The 20567-nt window shown below is 37.2% G+C and overlaps 1 protein-coding gene across 1 annotated transcript in view; it reads left to right on the top strand.

Moving 5' to 3' along the window:
• The window catches only part of LOC129361075 (ephrin type-A receptor 6-like), a 164073-nt gene that overhangs the window by 127620 nt on the left and 15886 nt on the right, over positions 1 to 20567 (top strand). The window contains exons 7-11 of the mRNA XM_055031720.1: positions 117 to 279; positions 4040 to 4148; positions 14245 to 14315; positions 17311 to 17436; positions 19799 to 19984. Of these exons, the coding sequence (XP_054887695.1) occupies positions 117 to 279; positions 4040 to 4148; positions 14245 to 14315; positions 17311 to 17436; positions 19799 to 19984 (655 nt within the window). The remainder of the gene's footprint in view (positions 1 to 116; positions 280 to 4039; positions 4149 to 14244; positions 14316 to 17310; positions 17437 to 19798; positions 19985 to 20567) is intronic.

A 20567-nucleotide genomic window follows, 5' to 3' on the forward strand; every position in this document is an offset into this window, starting at 1 on the left:
CTAAAAGACCAGGGATTGTGGGAAGAGGGCCAAATTGAAACGAATAAAATCTCCTTAAAACCGGTTTTTATTTGCTGAAATATTTTTTTAATTATTTCTCCACTTTGTCCTTTTAGCAACAAGAGCAGCTGAGCTTCTCGTCAACACACACCAGAGCTCCCAGTGTGATCGTCTCAGGTTTAAAACCAGCAACCTGGTACATCTTCAGCGTTCGCACCCGGACAGCTGGTGGATTCAGCTCCTACTCACCGAAATATGAATACCAAACTACAGGTGACTGTGAGTACTCACTATTTGTTGCAAATATTAAAATGTAAACCTGTTCATTGGTTGTCTCAAACAGACTTTTTTTTTTGCAATAAAGACGTTAAAAGGTAAAATTTGGAGAACTGATTATTTAAAACTTTCACTTGCTCTTTTTGGACAACAAAACTTGGTCACAGCTTTGACTAAAACTGTCATTCTCTGACGATGCTTCATTAAAATCTCAACTTTGCTGTTTTTTTGTCATTTTCTCTTTTTATTCCAAAGTCAGGAATATAAAATTCTTGCTGTAAACAGCAGCTCAGAGTCAAATAAAGTTCATGTTGCCTGGAGGAGCATCCAGGGCAACTCACAGCCTGAAGGTCACAAATACAATGAATACATTTTTATACAAATGCTCTTGTACTGTACAGGTGCTGTCACGAAGCAAATGTAACTGTTTCAACACAATGTGGGAAAGACGCTGAGCAAAGAAAACTATTTGGTATTATTCCAAGTGGTTACCATAAATGTGACATTTCATCAACTATGTACTTATCTTTAAATTCAAGAATAAAAATATTACATTAATACACAAAAAGACATTTACATATATAAAGTCAGGAAGGGGGAGTAACTTGGGCAACAGTCTCTAAATTTTACCAAATGATTTTTATTCTAGTTTCTAGTGCAAACAACTTTGTACACTTGAAATAAGACAAACTTACTTAAATCTATCTTTTTGGCGATACATAGAACAAATCAAACAAGTGTCTATATCTTGCTAAAAAGTTATTTCATGTGTATTAAGATATTCAACCAAATACTCAATAAGATTTAGTGTTTTTGCAGTGTGTTGATCAATATAGCGTAAAATAAAAACAATGTTATTTTACACAAGCAGTACAAAATAACATTGTATAAAGGAAGAAATGATAACAAAAAATAAATAGATTCAATAAAGTACAATCTTTGCTGACCTCTGCTGCAAAATCTACAGCAGAGGTCAGCAACGCTGGTCCTAGACTGCCACTGTCCTGCAGGAATGCAGCTTTTCGTTACATTCCTCCTCAATCAAAAGGATGATGTTTCTCCCCGCTCCATGTCAGGACATTTTGCAAAAAGTGTGATCATTAACTTTTCATTTAATTCAGATGAGCAAAAATGCATCCAGCAGAAGACTGCCAGTGGTACTCCAAGACTGAAGTTTCAGACCTTTGATCTACACTTTTGTTCATTCTCATTTATAAACTAGAGCCACTGCAGCACAGCGAGCTGCTACAGCAAGATTACGATAAAATCAAGGTTATATAATGTGTCCTCTAAATTAAAAAACTGCACAAACATGCAGTGATGCAATGGAGTCTATGCCCAGCAGTTGTTGTGCTAAGCTTTTCTAGAAGTGTGAAGCTGAAGGAAGTAAAAGTAAAAGGAGACAACGAAACACAGCTGGTCTGCAAGCGGCGACGTATATGATGATTTATCAATTAACATCCCACCAGAGACTCTTGTAGCTCTAGGAATCTTATCTAAGTTCACTTTTCTACTAACTTCCCTAAAAGTCTCCTTTCGTTTACAGCAATGATGTCAAACTCCAGGCCTCGAGGGCCAAGTTTTGTTCCAACTCCAACCTGTTCACATAAAAACATTTACCTTCTGATGTACTTAAGATCCACAGAGTCCTGCTAATTACCCAATTGTGTAAATCAGGTGTTCGACACAATTGAGCCCTCGAGGATTTGACACATGTGGTTGAAGGAAAACCATCAGAAACATTAGAGAATACAAACGGAAACCAAACTTTGAAGGAGGAATAATTATTTTGTTTTTGGATGAACAATATTTTGTTGTAAGAGCTTCACCTGCTCCTGACACAAACTTGGCACAAGTTTGTTTCCAGTATCAAAATATAACAAACTCTTTTTAACATTAAGTTTTCAAAAACACACCTTCACTTTGTCGTTTTGATGAGAAGCTACTGCCCCTCCCTCACCTGTTGCTGCGAGTTAGCTAGCTGGAAGAACGCTACTACACTATTCCTTAATGTAAAACATACATAGATGAGTTCAAATGTTTTCTTTAGCAAACAGCACAGTGTGAATGTTATTGGTCATCTTATACCTATAACAAATAATAGTATTTTATCTCCAAATGTAGTGATATAATGATATGCTTTTTATTTTTAACAAACAAAGTGGGAAAAAAAATTAAGAAATAAAAAAACAGTTTTTTGGGAGTATCTTTTAAAAAGAAAGCTAGCAAGTAGAAAATCAGTTACAAAAATTGATGTAAAAAATGCAGAAGGGACATAAATTTTCCTAAAAAAAATTGTCAGATGATTTCTTTTTAACAAATCTGTGTTTGTTACAAAAAACCAAAACTTCCTGCAAAGAAAATTGCTTTAAAAACTGCAGATTTCTACACTGACTCTTAAGACCCTAATTTTTTTTATTGTTGCTTACTTTCACCTGGTGAAGCTCAAATATTTGATGTCTTCTTCATAAACTAAAGCTCAGTTTTAAAGGCAAAAGGACATTAAGAATTTTTCTACGTCTTACTACAGAGTTTTTCTTTGCACAGCTAAAACCCTGGATTTCCTTCAGAGTGAATTTAATTTACCGTAATTTAAACCACAGAAACTAATAACTAAACACAGTCATCAAGGGAAACTGACACGACTCCTATTGTGTTCGGTGTGTTTTGAATCACAGCGTTCCTTGTATGTTTTCGTCAGTTGTAGCTTCATTGCGCGCTCATAAAATACAAAGGTCCAGCTGCCCTTTTATGTTGGGTCAGGTTTTATTGAGAAAGAGGTGATTTGGCTTCACAGCGGCTCTCTGCTTCCAAAGCTGCAGAGTTTGGCTTTATCTGCAGATCAGAGGCTGCACGGCCAAGCCTTTGTACTGCCTGGCCTTTTATCTAAAAGAGGCGGCAGGTTTGGCCCCTGCCGCTCTCTCCCTCTCTGTCACTCTGTCTGTCTGTCTGTCTGTCTGTCTGTCAGTCAGTGTCGCTGCGCTCGGGTTTTTTTTCCAGCTGCACGTGTTTCTGTCACTTCTTTCTTTGTCTTTATCTCCTTTGTCTTTCGCTTGTCATCTGTTGTTGCTGCGTCGCTCCTCTTTGGCTGGACCTCATTCCAGCACTGTCAATCTAATGCATCTGTTTAGATGTGAAGAGTGTGTTGGGCTGAGATCTGTCATATGTGGCCTGACCGTCATCACTTTCACTCATCCTCTCCCAGGGTGCTGTGTAATTATTTTTATTAAGTGAAAGGGACACATTTCATACACATGCTTTCCATGCTCTTGGCATTACACCTACATACACCCACACAAGACTTAATCACCATGCCCCACCATCTCTAATTCATATTCATTAAGCGTGAAATATTATAGAAATAAGTTTGGTAATAGCAATCATCTTTCAATTATCTGGGATTCGTTAGCCTTGTGACAAGACACAGAAAAAGGAAAATCATGAATATCAAATGGGCCCAATTTTAACAAATCATCATGGACTAAATCACAATTTCATGAATGAATAAAATTAATTAACCAGCAGCAGGCAAATGAATCATTCCAGTAAGAAAAGCTGACAGTTTTTTAGGACTCTACAAAGAGCCGAGCAAATATCTGTCAATAATATCTGTCCATCAATGTGAACGCTGTACGAGTGCCGCATTGTGTTTTAAAATGTCTTATTTCTTCTCAGTTTTCTGTTGTATTTTTTTGTTTACTTGTTCTTTCCTAAACGTCTCATTTATCGCTCTGTTTTCTTTCTGCTTTTTCCAAACCTTCAGCTTCAGACATGGCTTCTGATCAGGGCCAGGTGTTGGTCATTGTAACAGCAGCAGTCGGTGGGTTCACCCTTCTCATCATCCTCACGCTCTTCCTCCTCATCACTGGAAGGTAAGATCATTTACAAGCCTTAATTTATGCTGAAAAACTGTGTGAGTTTCAAGCAACGTGTTTCTGGTGTGAAAGCTGTATTGGATGGAGCTAAATACAGAAAAAACTGGGAAAGCCCCAAAAAGCCCTGCAGCTGTGACTACAGTCAAAGTTTGTTCTCGACTCTGCAGAAATAGGAATGTTATTTGGAAAACATGCTGTGGTATTTTTAAAATCGCAACAACAATGCAACACTTAAGATTCTCACAGTTCTCAGCACAAATTTTCCACCACTTTTCATAAGTTTAAGTCACTCTACAACTGATCAAATATGTCATTTGGATGCACAGTGTTAATGCATTTTACTTGGCCTATCACGTCTCTTGTGATGCATTTTTGGTCTCCTAAATGTTTCTCCAGTTAATCCTCTCCCTATCTGTCAGTTTGGGTGGATATTTATGTTTTGGTAGGTTTGCAATAAAGTTTGCATTTTCAGAAGATGGGTTAAATTTGACGCTGCTACGATAATAACTTGAGATCTAGTTTTATGGATTTCAATACTTTTTTAAAATCCCTACATCTTTATTCCTGACATGCCTGCTCTGTTTCTCAGTCTTCATGTTGCTGTTTGTTCCTTGATTTTCTCTAACTTTACGGCCTTTAATGTAAGCTGAAGATAAACTACTCACAAGTAGATCCTGGTGCATAAATAAGAGGCTTCTGAAGGTTCAATTGGTTGGAGTAGATTTTCTTCAACAAATGCACACCATAGTTTAAAGCATGTCTCATTTTATTTCCCCTTCATAATGATGCTGCTTTTTTGTCGAAGATTTGGATGAAATTTGACCAATTGTGAAATGATATTAAAACTTAATACTGCAAGGCGAGAAGGTTCAACCTGTTAATTTCATACTTTAAATGAGGAATAGGAAAGAGGAAGAAGTACGTTGTTAACGCATAAGTCTCAATACTGTGCATTGCTATGCTTCTGTGTCCTGAACTTGTCAACCTAAAAGAAAATATAATCTAGATTATATTGTGTAATATTGCATTACATCAATTCCACACGTTTCAATGCCTCTACTCTAAGAAGAAAGTGTATTAATTTATAGTGCGGGAAGCAGACACCAGAGGTACATAAAACTCGGAAGAGAAGAGAGGTAAATCTGTCAAAACACATTCAAGTGCATTCACACTCTTCCACATACATCCAATCTGTTTTCATCTATGTGAAGATGCGATGTGCTACTGTGTGAGGGGGGAAACCAACATTTCTCTCACTTTATTTCAGAGGTGTGATGTGAAGGTATGGTGACTAAATAATGTGCCATTTCAGTCTGAACAGCTTGGACAAAAATAAATGGAATACCATTAACCCAAACATAGTTTTTCTTATGATTTGCATTTTTTTATTTCTTGCATTTTAAGCGTGGAGCGTAATCTGCACAGCATTGAAATGCAGGAAAATATGCATTTAGGGATGTAATTATAGTGTAATCTGTTGCATGATTCAAAAACAAACCAAAATATATTAAAAACCAATTGTTCAAACAAATAAAAGCAAAAGAAATATAATGATTTGCTCATCTTATCAGCCTCGGAAGATTTTTTTCTTCTTTCTGCTGAACCAAAACCCATTTAAAGAACAGGAAGCAAACTTACAAAAAAAATGGAAATGGAAGTAGAAGAATAATCTTTGTTTCCAGTTCCCAAAATTATAGCAAGCTTTTCTAGTCTCTGATTGTACCAACTCACTAAAATTACGCCACTGGGCTCTTCATTCTTTTCATTACTTTTCTTACAATATGCAAACTATTCGGCACCGGACCCTCATTAGGGAGATAATATTTCAGCAGCGATTGCCTGAGACATTTTTTCATTTTCTCTGGAGAAACAGCAGAATCAGAGACGTGTCAATCAAACCTTTTGAAGAGATCTAATCATGTAAAGAGAGCGAAAACACCTGTGTGGGTGGTAGAAAGGTTTGCCAGGGTCTCCAGATGTAGAACATGTTCAGATTGCCAAACATTCATGATTCAATACTGGCGCATATGAATTTTTAACATAATGAGATAAATTCAAAGAACCCTCTCCTACCTTGTGAAAGTTCATAATAACTATTCAGTTTTATAAATGGTTGTAACTTTTTAACAAAAGTTGGTTATGAAAATTTGCTGTCTGCTGGAACCACTAAATCACTGGATTGTTGAAGCTTTTTCCTTTTCTTAAAGCCAGAGGTTGACATCCGTTCATCATGGTTATGAATGTTGTACTAAATTGGAGCTTCGAATATTTTTGAAGGATGGACGGTTCGTGCAGTTAACAGCTTTAATGAACTTTAAAAATAATAATTGTTTGTGTTAATCTTACCAGTTTACATTCTTTTTGAAATCATTAAGAAGCTTCTCACATCATTTGTAATTAGCAAAAGTTGTCAAATGTATTTGAATCTTAATGACTTTACATTAAGATTTTGAAGGTGTGACATTATCAGTATGTGGAATAATTTTTTTTAAATCACAAAAGCACAAGTGAAAAATCAATTTAATTAGCACTAAACTGTGACTTTTTTAAACTGTCTTCTTATGTATGAAGTCATTCCTTTGTACAGATACATCTCAGTAAATTAGAAAACTCTTTTTAATTCAGTACCTGGGCAGATTTTTTGCCGCTTGCAAATGAGATTTAGATTTTAATCTGGCTTCGACCTGGTTAAATAAAGTAAATCAATACAAGATATTGATCTATTTAAAACAATTCAACATAATTCAAGTGTTGTATTTTGTCATACTGCACACTCAATACTTGGTCTGGGCTACTTTTAGAAGAACTACTACATCAATGCTGCATAATATGGTGGCAATTAGTCTGAGTTGCTGAGGAAGTCCAGGTTGCATTGTCTGTATTGTTGTCTGTTGCTGCTCATCTTCCATGTCGCTCCATAGATTCCCAACCCTTTCTGAGGTAGGTTGGATTTTATTCCTCCAGGAATCAGCAAAAGTCCAGTCCCTGTCTTTGCTTCAGGAGTGGCTTATCCTCTCTCTCACAAATTCTTGAGCAGGCTTTGCTTCACAAGGCTGCAGTTATCCTTGTTACTTATGCTGCCTTTTGCTTTTTACTTTCTAGTTAACTTTTTTATCAGTATGCGTATCACAGCACTTTGTGAACAGCTTCTGACTTGCTGTACCGTCTATGATGGTCGACTGTTTAAGTCATGATTGTGCACTCCATAGTATGACCATAACACAAAATTTACGCTAACAATTAATTTGTGTAATGTCCTATTACAGCAATGTAGCAGGAAACAGTGGATATCAGCATTAAGTCATAATATTCTCAAGAAGCTGGAGGGATTAATTGATATCATTTGGCAGTAAACAGATAAAAACTGCATTGGTAACATGAAATTTAAGCACACTTAATATTCAGTCTGGAGTCTAGAGGGCCACATAAAAAGCTACGGTGGACTGGATTTGGCCCACGGGCCTCCAGTTTGACACATGTGACAAAGAACAAGCTGGCAAATAAACTTGCAGGCAGATAATCTGTTAAAAAATTACAAAGTTTTTGTTGAAACTTGAAGTTGGAAAAAAAAGAAAATTTAAATTTTGTGGAATAGTACCAGACTGAATTCATAACATCTGAGTTTTTAACCTGTGTTGATTTTTTTAGTGTCTGACTAAAGTGTGAATTTCCTCTGAGAATTTATATTTACAAGTTTACCCTTTAAACCATTTGTCTACAGAAGTGCTATTTACTAAAGCCTTACGTTTGAAATACAAATTCAGAGTAAGCTAAGTGAGATGGATTTTTTTTTAACCACAAAAGGAAAAATAATTACTATTGAAAAAGTGTATAATTGTTTTAGCTCTAATGTGGATTTTATGAATTGTAAATTTTTCAATCAGAACCTGTTTGTTGTTGATTGGAAAAAACCACATAATTGTAATAATTCAGCTTTACAGCCAGTCCTTGCACTGAATTTTGTATTTCTTTAAATGCACCATCAATGTGTGTTGACTTAAGTGAGATCTCACACATGCAGATGCAGCAACTAAAGTCAATGCTGCAGGCTTCTTTTGCATCATACCATGTTTTTAAGTGAATCCCTCTAAAAGCAGCGTCAGTATTTGGAGTGTTATTCAACTCGCTCACCGTCTCTCATTGCTGCAATCCCTCTGCCCTGTGTGGGAGGGACTTTCACTTTTCCTCAGTTTTAGAAAAGCTTCAAATGTTGTTTTGCTGCCAGAGACAGATGAGAGCTTTCACTCATCCGGCCCTGAAACGGAGCGAGAAGAGCAGCTGAGGAGCGTTTCACACCTGAAAGCAAAACCCACCTCTGTTTATATCTATTTATCTGAAATGCAGAATGCAAACTTGTATCAGAGCAAAGGTGTCACAGTTGTAAACATGCAGGCAAGTTGAGGAGGTTTACATAATGTGCTGGGTTTGCTCAGAATTATGCCAGTCTCTGCAAGTGCTTTTGTTCCTTTCATGTCTTCTCCGGTTGTCCTTCCTTTTGTGCCCTTGGTTGCTACAGCAGCTGTGAAAGATAAGAGGCCAAGTGAAAAGTAGTTTGACTTGCACTGATGCTTTGATTAGGTCCCTGAGCCTGTTTGTTTTACCGAGCTCCGCAGGATTGCAGAGAACCAGCCAATATGTACTGCAGCAATGCGAGGCAGAGACCAGAGAACGCAGAGAGATGCCAAACTCTTTGAGTGCGATTGCTGTCTTTGTACATGTGTGTGAGGCCTCTTTACAAAATGAAGCCCAGTGAGACAGAGACGGATAAAGAGGATCAGTGGTGAGGACTGGAAATGACTGATAAAGGCACATGCCACCAATTCTTTAATGAACAGCTTGACCCCATCAGCAGAGGTCAACGGTTGCTTTCTAAATCCCCTTCTTTTGCTCTCCGCCTGTGGTTATCGGATCTGTCTATCAGTGTCCAGAATCCCACAAACTTCACTTAGCCAAAACCCAATCTGGCAACCTATGGCCCGTGGCCCCTCTGACATCTACTCTAATATGGCAACCCGGATTATGTTAAGTCCCCAAAGGCCAGGCGGCCCACATGCGAAGCTGTGGCCACACGTGCAACGATGCAAAAGTCTTCAGACACTTTCTGTGCAGATATTCACCTCTGACCTTTTCTATCATTGCAAAAACAAAACCTTACTAAGTACTTTTGGTCTCGTTTCTACACATTAAAGAAAAGACAAAACTAACTTTCAAGTAACTTTTCATCATACGATAAAAGCTTAGATTTAGTCAATAATCTCTTAATATTGATAAAAAAGTACTTTTTCTAAGTTAAATAATCTGCCAGTGGAGCAAATCCTTTTTTTCCATATTATAACCTATAATAACATGTTATTATACAGTTTTGGAATAGAATTAAGACCACTTAAAATGATCAGTTTCTCTGATTTTACTTTCTATAGGTAAATGTTTGAATAAACTGAACATTGTTGTTTTATTCTATGAACTACTGACATGTCTTTATTTGCAGAAAATGAGAAATGGTCAAAATAACAAAAGGATGCAGTGCTTTTAGACCTTAGGAAGAGTTCAGGAATCAATATTTGGTGGAATAACCAGGAGGTTTTCACTGCAGTGGGCTCTTATTTTTTTCCAGAGCTGTATCTATGGGAACTTATATTTTCTCATTTTGTTATATAGGAAAACATCTTGTTATAATATGGCAGATTATTTCACTTCTAAGTACTTTTTCATCAATATTAAGGAATAATTGACTTAAACACCAATATCTTGTTGCACAGTTACTTGTAAGTTGGTTTTGTCTTATTTCAAGTTTATTAAGATATTTTCACCAGACCAAACATACTTGGTGCAGTGATAGAAAAGGTTAGAGGTGAAAATGTACACAATGTGTAAGAAGGAAAAACTCTTACAAACTTTGACTAATGCTCAAAGTTACACCTTGTTCTCTTTCATAAATCTGCTTTTCTTTAAAAAAATAAAAAAAGTTTTGTTTTCATGGTGTGATCATTATATAAAGTAATGTATCTTTATTCAGAACATTTACTGAAAACGATTAGTTTCCTCAGACGTTACAGACAAACATGTCATCACCATATAAGTTATTCTATTTTCAGTCATTTTTTGTGAACATATGAAGTTTATTGGATCAATATTTTACTGAACCCTCACTAGGAAAACCGCATGTCTGCACCGACAGAGCTGACCTCTGTCTGTCCGCTCGTCCCCAGCAGGACGGCGGCGCGTTCGGTCCGGATCACAGTGATGTGAATCCTCAGAGCTGCGGGAGAGGCAGGCCTGTCTGCAGCAGTGACAGTGAAGACGGGGCTCTCCACTGAAGTGCCAGTGTCACAGTGGGAGCTGTCTGTTTCTGTTTCTGTCCCGTCTCTGTTGGGTGTTGGGTCAACCCTCTGGACTGTTTTCTCCTACTTGGCTGCCATTCATTTAAACGGTGTCTTTGGTGATTTGTTATGTTATTCCCACTGGGTAGAAACCCCATTGAACCACAAAAAAATCAACACAGTTGAGAGTCACTGCCACTGTCAGCAATGATTTGTGTTTTTAAAGTTAATTTCTGTGAGCCCTTATTGTATAAATACTAAAACTTGAAATGCATTGACCAGTCGTTACTAGAAAAAGAAAGACAAATTGGCAAAGTTAACTTTTTAACAATCAACTAAAAGTGAAACTTAGATCATCCTTTTATAAACTTTGTCTCTGTAGGTAGCAGGCTGTAGAATTATATGTTCTCTCTAATAAATGATGAAATATGAGAAGTTTTATTAGGAGATCCACTTGTGGGAGTGAGCGTCCCTCATGCACATGGTCATTAATTAAGTCCTCTACTTGCAAAATACATTTTAAAATTCATCGGCCTCTGAGAGAGGGCTCAAAGCACCTTTCATTCTTTATACTATTATGTTCCATCTCACTGCCTTTCTGCAGCACTGCCACCTCCACTTCTCACAGCTATAAATACTTTATTCGACCTGCCATGTTCAAACGAAGCCATTGCGCAACCTTAAGTTAACAGGAAGCCTGGAAGTCTGAATAACAAAAATGTTTTTCTTTCCTCGCCTTGAAAGCTGTAACTGAGCTTTGTGTCGAACTGAAACAGATATTCTTTAAACCACAGGTCGCCAAAGTTGAAGTTTGACTTTATTGTGGGTCATAAATCACAAAGTGTGGCGTTTTAAACCAAGTCCATGATCTCTTTTGAAGAAGTGGTTTTACTTTCTACTGCAGCACAAAAAAAACTAAATTTAACACAATTTCAGTAAATAATAAAAGTGTTTAAATAGCAACATAGTGGTTGAACTTTACAGAAGCATTCAGTGAGAGGCGTAGCGGGACTGCTGCACCTTGGCAGTTTAGCTAAATAACCTCTTAACTTTAATGCAGAGCACAAGTTGCTATTTTTGCTGTTATTTTGATCTGTCTTATTTTTCATAACTACATTTTTGTTCTTATATTTTTTCTTATTTTTACTGTTGTCACCATCTTTGTAACTTTGCTGCTGTTGCATTTTCCCAATGAGGGACAATAAGAGATATTTCTATGCTATCATATTTTCATACTTTCATCATGTGTGTAAAATTGTTTTTGTTTTTTTTCTTCGTACAAAACTATTGGTCTCCCTACCAAGAAACTCATTTAATTTGATTATCTTTATACTAGTTTTGTTACCATATGACAGAGGTTTAAATTGAGAATTATATTTGTTGTAACAATAATAACAAACAATGATTGTTGGTTATTCTGTGTTGTGAAAGAAGCTCAAATCTCTGAGACTCCAAAGAGTCCAGTGATGCTCATGACTGATTAAAAAAAATGAAATATCAACACAAAGTTGATCTTTTGTACCTCAAGGTCCACAACATCTGTGTTAAATAATTGGCACTATTAACTTTGATGCCAGTGAGTTTATGTCAGTAACTGATCTTTGGTATGAAAATAAAGCAATCATGTGCCTCATTCACTTTCACATCTCTGCGTATGTTAGTTCAGCTACTTTCCTTTTTTTTCTTTTAGCTGCTTGTTTTATGTTTTTGGGGATAAAGATTTTTTTTTTTCGAGCAGTCAGATCACGATTTGCTTAAATCAGCTGAACTGAGTTTATCCAGGTTATATCTAAACCACTGAGGCATCTTTATAAAAGAGGACGATCATAATTATATTGAGTTGTCTTAATTCAACTGAACGTAAGTACAGTAAGTAAGTGCAATTGAACGTTACGTCTTCATTGTGCAACACGGATTTCCGTTTCTTCAAACGCCTCATGTGGTTCAGCAGCAGCAATCAGCCATCATGGCTGCATCCAATATGTAGGTTCCTTCAGAAAGTTGATCTGATTGAGCAAAATCAAAGTGATTTCTGGATTCAGTGTATCAAAATTAACCCAAAACAGTTTAAAAAAACTAAATTTTCTGGCTGTTGACCAGTGTAATTATTGTTAATGCTCTGTACTGTGTGCTTTCTCTCTGCTACTTCAATGAGACACTCGCTGAATGAAGTGACAGATTAAAATCAGTAGCTACGTATCCCATCAATCAGTGTCATACATTTCATTATGACATTGATTAATTTGAGAGGCCTTCACTTCACGTTGGTGCTAAAACGAAAGGCTTTGGTAAAAACTCATCTTCAATTGGATCTCCTTCCAGACAACAACCCTCCTCTCAAAACATAAGCAAAGAATGAATTAAAGAAACTGAACATTTCAAACTGTTTACAAGCCTTTAAACCACACGAGGGTTTAAGGTAAGCTTGCTTCTACAAGCTTTTGCAGCGGCGCTTTATTGCAAACAACTCTCAATAGGCTATTCAGAGTTTTATAGACAACATTTCAGCTGTGACTTACGTTGCAGCCTTTATGCCCGGCACCTTTCTACGAACGTGACTCATGCAGGGCACTTTTTGCTTTCTCCCATTTTAATTTCAGAGCAAGGATCTATTTGAATCAAATCTTCTGAGATCCTTTACAGATGCTGCCATCTAATCTCGTGGTTTTTCAGACTTTTCTTGGCAGCCGCTTTCTGTTTGCTGCTTTCAGAGCCCAGATAAACACCTCCAGCTCTCACACACAGGAGGACAAGACAGCCTGTGCACAGTTACATATTTTCAATAAAAGTGTGCTCTGACAACGTGACAGTCTTTGTCATTGTTCCTTTTGGGTGGGAGATTGGTTGTTTGTGTTTATCAAGCATTGAGATGTTTGGTTTGCATTATCTGAAATTTGTTGAAAATGTAAAGCTCTACCATTTGTTTGTATTTTTAGGATGAAGTTGAATGTGATTTTTGCTCAGATACGAAACCACTGGTTCTATTCCATCACATTATGTTGTCTGATTCTGCCTGTAAATCTGTTTTTAGCAGAAAATATGTGATATACTATATAGTGTTGTGTTTTATGAATGTACAGCTTATGCTGTCTTAATGATCCCCCACTGACTTCTACTTGTTCACATCAGGTCATTTTTTTTACTTTTACTCCTCTCTAACACATTTTGGTGTGAGCTTGTTACTTCAAATCTACACCTGTATGGTTGAGTGTGTGGCTTTTAAAAAAGGAGGCAAATTATTGATAGTCTTTGTCATGACTCTTTGGGGTTTTTGCTTCTTTCTGCTTTATAATTTGAAGTGGAGATTTTTTTAAAAATACAGTAATACACAATCTGGAAACCTCTGTATTAGTAAATATCATCCAGGTGTGGTTAAGTGTAGAGAAGGAAGAATGAAAAAATGTTTAAATATCCAAACTGTTGGCATATAATCCACCTGATAAGGAATTCCCTTCAGAATTGTTAGGAACAGAAATGACTTCAACACGAGAAAGTAATAGTTGTTATTTTTGACCTGCTCTTTCCTAAGGCATATCACAGCCTGACATTTTAGAGGTGTGAATATAGAGGTGAACCAGAAGTAAAGGGTAGATTTATGTGTTTTCCTGCTCATTAAAAGGGTGTCTGATGTGTTATTTCTTTGATTGTGACAAGAATGGATCCAGTTTGATACAAACACTTAGTCTGAATTTACAGTTTGTTGATGGCATTGCTTCTTTCTCATCTTTTATAATGTCTTCAACCCTTTTTCTTTTAAATTGTCTGTTTTCCAGGTGTCAGTGGTACTTCAAGGCCAAGATGACCTCAGAGGACAAAAGACGGACCGACTATCAGAATGGACATGGTAAATCAATTTGCCTACCTCATAGTTTTGACTTTTATATTTGGATGGTTAATCTTTTGGTGAGACACTGTGAAAGGACATCTGCCTGGTGAGGATTTAGCTTTCTGTGGTGTGCCACTGCGGTCTGCCAGTAAACAGGAAGCAAAAGAGCTGAGAGACATTCAGTGAGTCACATTTAGTATCTAGCCACCTGCTCTTTTCTTTGCATTCAATATGCAAGGAGCATGGATCACTTCCCATGTGGATCGGGTCCTCTGCATAGTAAGTTCAGCTCTTGTATGACGATGGGATTTTTTTTCTTCAAGTTCTGCAGGAAATGATTTATTGTGAACTTTTATTTACTGCTATTCTCCTTTTATTGCTGCCACCAAGAGTGCCTTGAAAAGTAGTCATACTTCTTGAACTTTACTACAAAGTAGCTTAGATTTGGAAGCGAATTCAAGATCCAGTAGAAGAAACTCGTTTAGAAGTCAAAGATGAATCCAAGTAAAACACCCGACAGTCAAGGATGAAGTTGTGAAGAAGTTTGAAGTTGGTCTTGATTATGAAATAATCTCAGAAGCTCTTAGAAAGTCACAGAAATCTGTTTTGAGATACATAAAATGTTTCCCACTTTATTTCCCAAATGCTTAAAATTTAAACCTAGAGTTTTACTTTATAAAAAATTAAGCTGTAGCACAGCAGTGAGCAAGGGGAAGTCTCTGATCACTTCGGACATGAGGATGATTGACAGCGCTAGGACAATCCTCCTGCCTCTGATTGGTTGTTTCTGACTGAAGCAACCAATCAGGTGCATATCTGTAGTTAGCACTGGTAGATTATTTAGATTACTTTTTTTCATAGATTATCTGTCTCATACCAAACTGTCACAACAAAATGACAGTTTTAGCAAATAAGTAAAAACATTTTTTACAGAAATTAGACACCATAGCTTTAAGTACTGGCCTTTATGGATGAATGGCAAAAAGACATCAATAGTTGAAAGAAAGACTCAAGACACAGCAAACGTGGAGAAATGAGACAAAAATCTAACTTTTTTTTAACCTACAACTAGAATGTGCATTATGTGTTTTAGATGTTCCCCTACTTAAACACAGCTGAATCAAATGGACAGGTAATTAGCAGGCTGCCGCAGAACCTGGTGGGAGGCTCAGGAGATAAGTAAGCTACTTGATTCAGGAGGGCTGTTGCAGAAACAAATCTTAACACCCAGGGTACAAGCTCTCAAGGAGCGCACGCCAAATATGTTGTAGTGAAAGATGGAGGTGGATGCTTGTAATTTTCTTCAGGAACAGCAGTGAGGTTGTTCAGAGGTGATGGGAAGATTAATTGGGTTCAACAAAGATAAGAAGAATCCTTAAGGAAAATCTGCTACAAAAGACATGAGTGGTCTTGATGCTCTCTTTCTTCAGAACAATGGACCTAAACATAAAATGCTGCAGGTTTAGATCTGGTTTCCAACACCATTTCTCCAGGACATCCAGTTTTATATATGGTCAACATCCTTGAATTTAAAAGAAGCGTATTGAGCTTCCCTGAACAGGTTAGGTCAGGTCTGTGAGCTTTACGAAGTGAGACAATAAGATTTTTGTCTTCTCAGTCCTGGAGTATTTTTAGCTGTTTTAGGGCTTCTTGTAACTTTAAATCCATATAAGTTGCTGCTGGCCAAGACCGCCAACTCGACATTTATATTCACACATGAAAATGGCTGCAAACATATGTGCAATTATGCAACCATACATCTTTGAAAAGCAGGAGTGGGGCCTCCTGCACAACCAACAAGAATGCAGCAAGTGGTTTCTGGATGGTAAACAACAAAGCACTTGTCTTTTCCAGCAGCCAGCAGTAAAACCTGCTGACCACATGTGCTGGAGTACTACTTGGGTTGCTAGGTAACAGGGCAGTGCCTGCTGATTTGTAACAATACATTCGGAAGGTTTTTGAAAAAGAAATTATTGTTTCATGATGCAGTCAAGCCCTTTTCTGAGCCCAATTTTACTTTTCTCATTTCTTAAAGTTACTATGAATTGCAAATCATTACAGTTAATCAAAACTTTGTGCTTGTTCCATGGAATCCCAATAACATCAATGTTACAAAACATTGATGTTTTGTAAAGTAACAAAATTGTAAAGGTTTTAAGTGTGCGAATGCTTTTTCAATTCAATCTGTGTTTGAGAGTGGAGAAAAGGATAAAAATAGGAGCAAAGTCAGAGAAGGGAAGGTTAAAGATACAAAAGATACAAAGAAAAGGGTAACTTGTTTCAAAGTCAGTACATCACAGACCAAAGAGGAATGGGGAATATTTTAAGATTTGAGGCCAGAGAGCAAGGAACTGAAAAAACAGCAAGAAAATATGCCAACTCATTTCTTTGCTGTATCACAGAGGTTTCATTTTTTAAAATAATTCACACTTTTTAGAAAAAGATAGCACGTCTCTCAACTGCGACTCGCCTTGACGCTGAGTGCAACGTTGCTGCAGATGCTTGAAGAGAAACTGGGGATTTTTCTCCATGCGTCTGATTGTTGTTTTTAGTTTGTTGATACTGTATTGATTCCTAAAAGGAGAACAGCAACTTCTTTCCAGGGCCTCCTCTCCTGTGGGAGGTTGGGGTCAAAGCCTGAACAGCAGCAGGCAGTAAAGAAAATTTACCTGTTTGCTCAAGGACACTTCATCAGGGCGGCTGGTTGATTGAAACAAAGTGAAAAACTTGCGCCAAGTTAAACGACTGGCTCAGCGCTCAGGGTGCTGCCCTGCTGCTTTTCAGCAAAAAGACCTGTGCTCTGAAGAGGAGAAGATATCGAACAGTGTACTGTAGCTGGAGCCCCTGCCTCTCCTGATCAATAGCAATGGTTAAATGTGTCTCTGTGTGTCTGAAATGTTTGTCTCAAGAGTGGCTAAGTCATCGTTTAGTTTCATACCATGATCCCATAGTTCATAAAGGCAAAATTAAGTATTGAAAACCTATAATTCTGCTTCACCTTTTCCCCCAACAGTCCCTTTTCCAGGAATAAAGACATATGTGGACCCCGACACATACGAGGATCCCACACAGGCCGTCCATGAATTCACTAAAGAAATCGACCCGTCCAGGATCCGCATTGAGAGGGTGATCGGAGCAGGTACAAGCACACACCTACACGCACTTCACACTCATCTGACGCTGCGTTTCTGAATCACATCGACTGATGTGGGCCGAAGAGGACCATTTCACACCTGCTGTAATAACAATAGATTCAAACATTCAGAGATTATCGTCTCTCTTCCACTGATTACGAACCCAACAAACTTCCCTCTATTTCAACGTGAGAGACAGAAGTTGTGTTTTATCATCTTCCAGTGCTTTAGTCTTGTTCTCACCGCACACTGTTGGGGTATTAACACTTTATTCGACTTAAGGAACAAAAAGGTGTTAGGATTTATTTAAGCCTCTTTTTTTATACCTGCAAGAAAAAAATGTGATAAAGTTTAACTAATCAGAGAAGACATGATCGTGGAGATTAGATGGGAACTGCAACACTGCCCCCAGGTGGCAGACTTTGCTCGCAGCGTCTGGTTTGGATTTTGTTAAAAACACTTGCGTCTTGTCTGCGTTTGGCTCTTTATGGTGGACAAAAGCAACAATGACTGATTTAGGTTTGCTGGGGTTCAGACGTTGTTGTTGGGGTGTTTTTTACCTTCTGCACAATAAACTAAGAATGAGATATTTTAATTAAATAAATACGTTTTGTTTCATTTGTTTGAAACATTGTAGATCCAAACTGGAAAAAAAATTATTCTCAGCAATAAAAACAGAATCTAGATCAGTCTACATGTGAAAACAAGTTTAAATTAGCAATTAAAAGCAGATTTTGATGCATCAAATCAATGAGTGAAAATATAAAGAAACTTGGAAAAGATGATCAGTTTGTGTAGAATCTGACATTTTTATACGTAATTTTATTTATAAAGCACATTTTCAGCAACAAGGGAAAATAAAGTGCTTTACAAGATTTAAAAAAGAAATACAAACAAAATAAATCCAAGGAAAGAGCAAAAGAAGAAAAAACTAATAATGTTGATCCACAGTAAATAAACTATATACTCCTATTCAGGGTTGGTAAATAAGTATAAGAAAGAATCCTCTGGTCTAATTCCTTTTCAAAGAATAGGAGTCTAAGAAGCAGTTAGATTCCTATCTTCAATAAGTTGTTAAGGTAGTTTATCTGGGTTCCAGGTTCTGATGCTTGTTCTGGGTTGCTGAATAAGTATAAGTATTCTCTGGACTTTCTAAGTAAATTTGTTAAAGTAATGAGTACTCTACAGTTTCTAAGTAATAAAAACTAAATGTTTCTGTTCTGGAAGAATCTTTTCTGGATTCTAAGTTCGTTCTAATTCCTCTTCTGTTGCAATAACAAGAGTCTCTCTGCCTAGTAATTTAATATTGATATAAATAGTGAGTACTCTACAGTTTCTAAACAAATAAGCTAAAGACTGACTGATAAAGTAAAAAACTAGAGTCTCTGGATTCCAAGTTTTTTCTAATTAGCAGGTTTTAAATCAAAAATCATAAATTAATGTATTCTTGAACCGTGGTCCAGGGGCCGCACAAAATTAGTCCACAGGCAGCAAATGGCCCGCAGGCCCTACTTTGAGCACCCTTGGTCTACAAGAAGGGACAAAGCAGGGCGCACTTGTTGAGCAAGAGCCTGCAGATCTTCAATAAGTTTAGAGCCTCATGTCTTCTGCAATCATCTGCTGGGGCAGCAGCATCAGAATCAGAAACCTAAAAATGTTCACCAACAAAGGCTGGTTCTGTTCTGGTTCTGTTCTGGGTTTGTTCTGGGGATAACCTCTGGACATATTGACTCAGAGAAGGATTTTACATAAAATCAAGACATTTAAGCATCCTCTTCATCAGACTGTCTTAGAAAAAACAGTGTCTTCAGTCAGAGGCTTCTTCAAATGCTCTGTAATACAGACTGCTACAGGAGGTCATCAGCAAGAATTAATGTAATTAACAAAAACACTTTATATCTCTTTAGGAACATTACAGTATTTTTTTAATCAAATTTGAATCACTGCTTTATTTATTGATAAATAAATACATTATAATTTACAATCAGATGATGCAATAATTTAACAATACATTTACAATTTAATAGTTCAATTGGAAGGAAAGGTGAGAAAATAAAAGCCAGTTAAAATTCAGCATGTCCAGCATTTTGTTTTAAATGTTCAAAGTCCTGAGCATTATGCGCTCATTGATTTCTCGAGGACACAAACACAAAGGAGACATAAAAAGATAAAATAAAACCTAAATAAATAAAGAAAAATTGGAGCTGATGCGGCTTCTCAATCAGGTTAAATTTATATTCATGGAAAAAATTGAAAGAGAGCTTCAAAGCCCCTGGTGGTGCCACTGGGTTTAGATTAAAGTCACGTTCAGGCGAAATAATTCAGTGTAATCATGATTGTGTGTGTGCGCGTGATTGTGTTTTGCAGGTGAATTTGGCGAGGTGTGCAGCGGCCGCTTGAGAACGCCGGGCAAAAAGGAGATTGCGGTGGCAATAAAAACGTTGAAAGGAGGTTACGTAGAACGTCAGCGGCGGGACTTCCTGCGGGAGGCGTCGATCATGGGCCAGTTTGATCATCCCAACATCATCAGACTGGAAGGAGTGGTCACAAAAAGTAAGAGGGCGTTGATACATTACAACATGAGAAATAAAGGGAATTGTTTCCACTACTTCTGGGGTTCTTCTGGACCTTAAAGAGCAGATCAATAGCTTTGTGCAACAGTTTCATTCTTGTCTATTTCTATGTAGAGCCTTAGGAGAGTATCCTCTCACTTTTAGCTCTTTCACATTTAGTCACATTATCATTACAAACTACATCAAATAACTCAAATTTGCATGGAGTACATGGACACATGTTAAAGAAGCAGCTGATAGATAACTGGTTGTTTTACATGCACTTTGTTGCACCTTTCAGCTTTACACCATAAAAACATCACAGCATCGGCGGTGAATAATCATCAAAACATCCCAAATATATTGATCAATGTTCCTTTTACTTCTGGTCAAATTCCACTCTGTTAGTCTAAGAACTCAGTGTTTCGGCTGTTTTGCAGTTTTTTTGAAAGTTTGTTCCCGATTTGTGGTGAATAGAAGCTGAATGCTGCTTCTTTGTGTTTGGTTCTGGTTCTGGAAATGCAGCACAGACCAGAACTAGAAGGCCTGAGAGGTTCTGGAGGGCTGATACAACAGCCTATGTC

This window comes from Poeciliopsis prolifica, unplaced genomic scaffold (genome assembly GCF_027474105.1).
Source record: "Poeciliopsis prolifica strain line A6 unplaced genomic scaffold, Auburn_PproV2 SCAFFOLD007, whole genome shotgun sequence".
Lineage (NCBI taxonomy): Eukaryota > Metazoa > Chordata > Actinopteri > Cyprinodontiformes > Poeciliidae > Poeciliopsis > Poeciliopsis prolifica.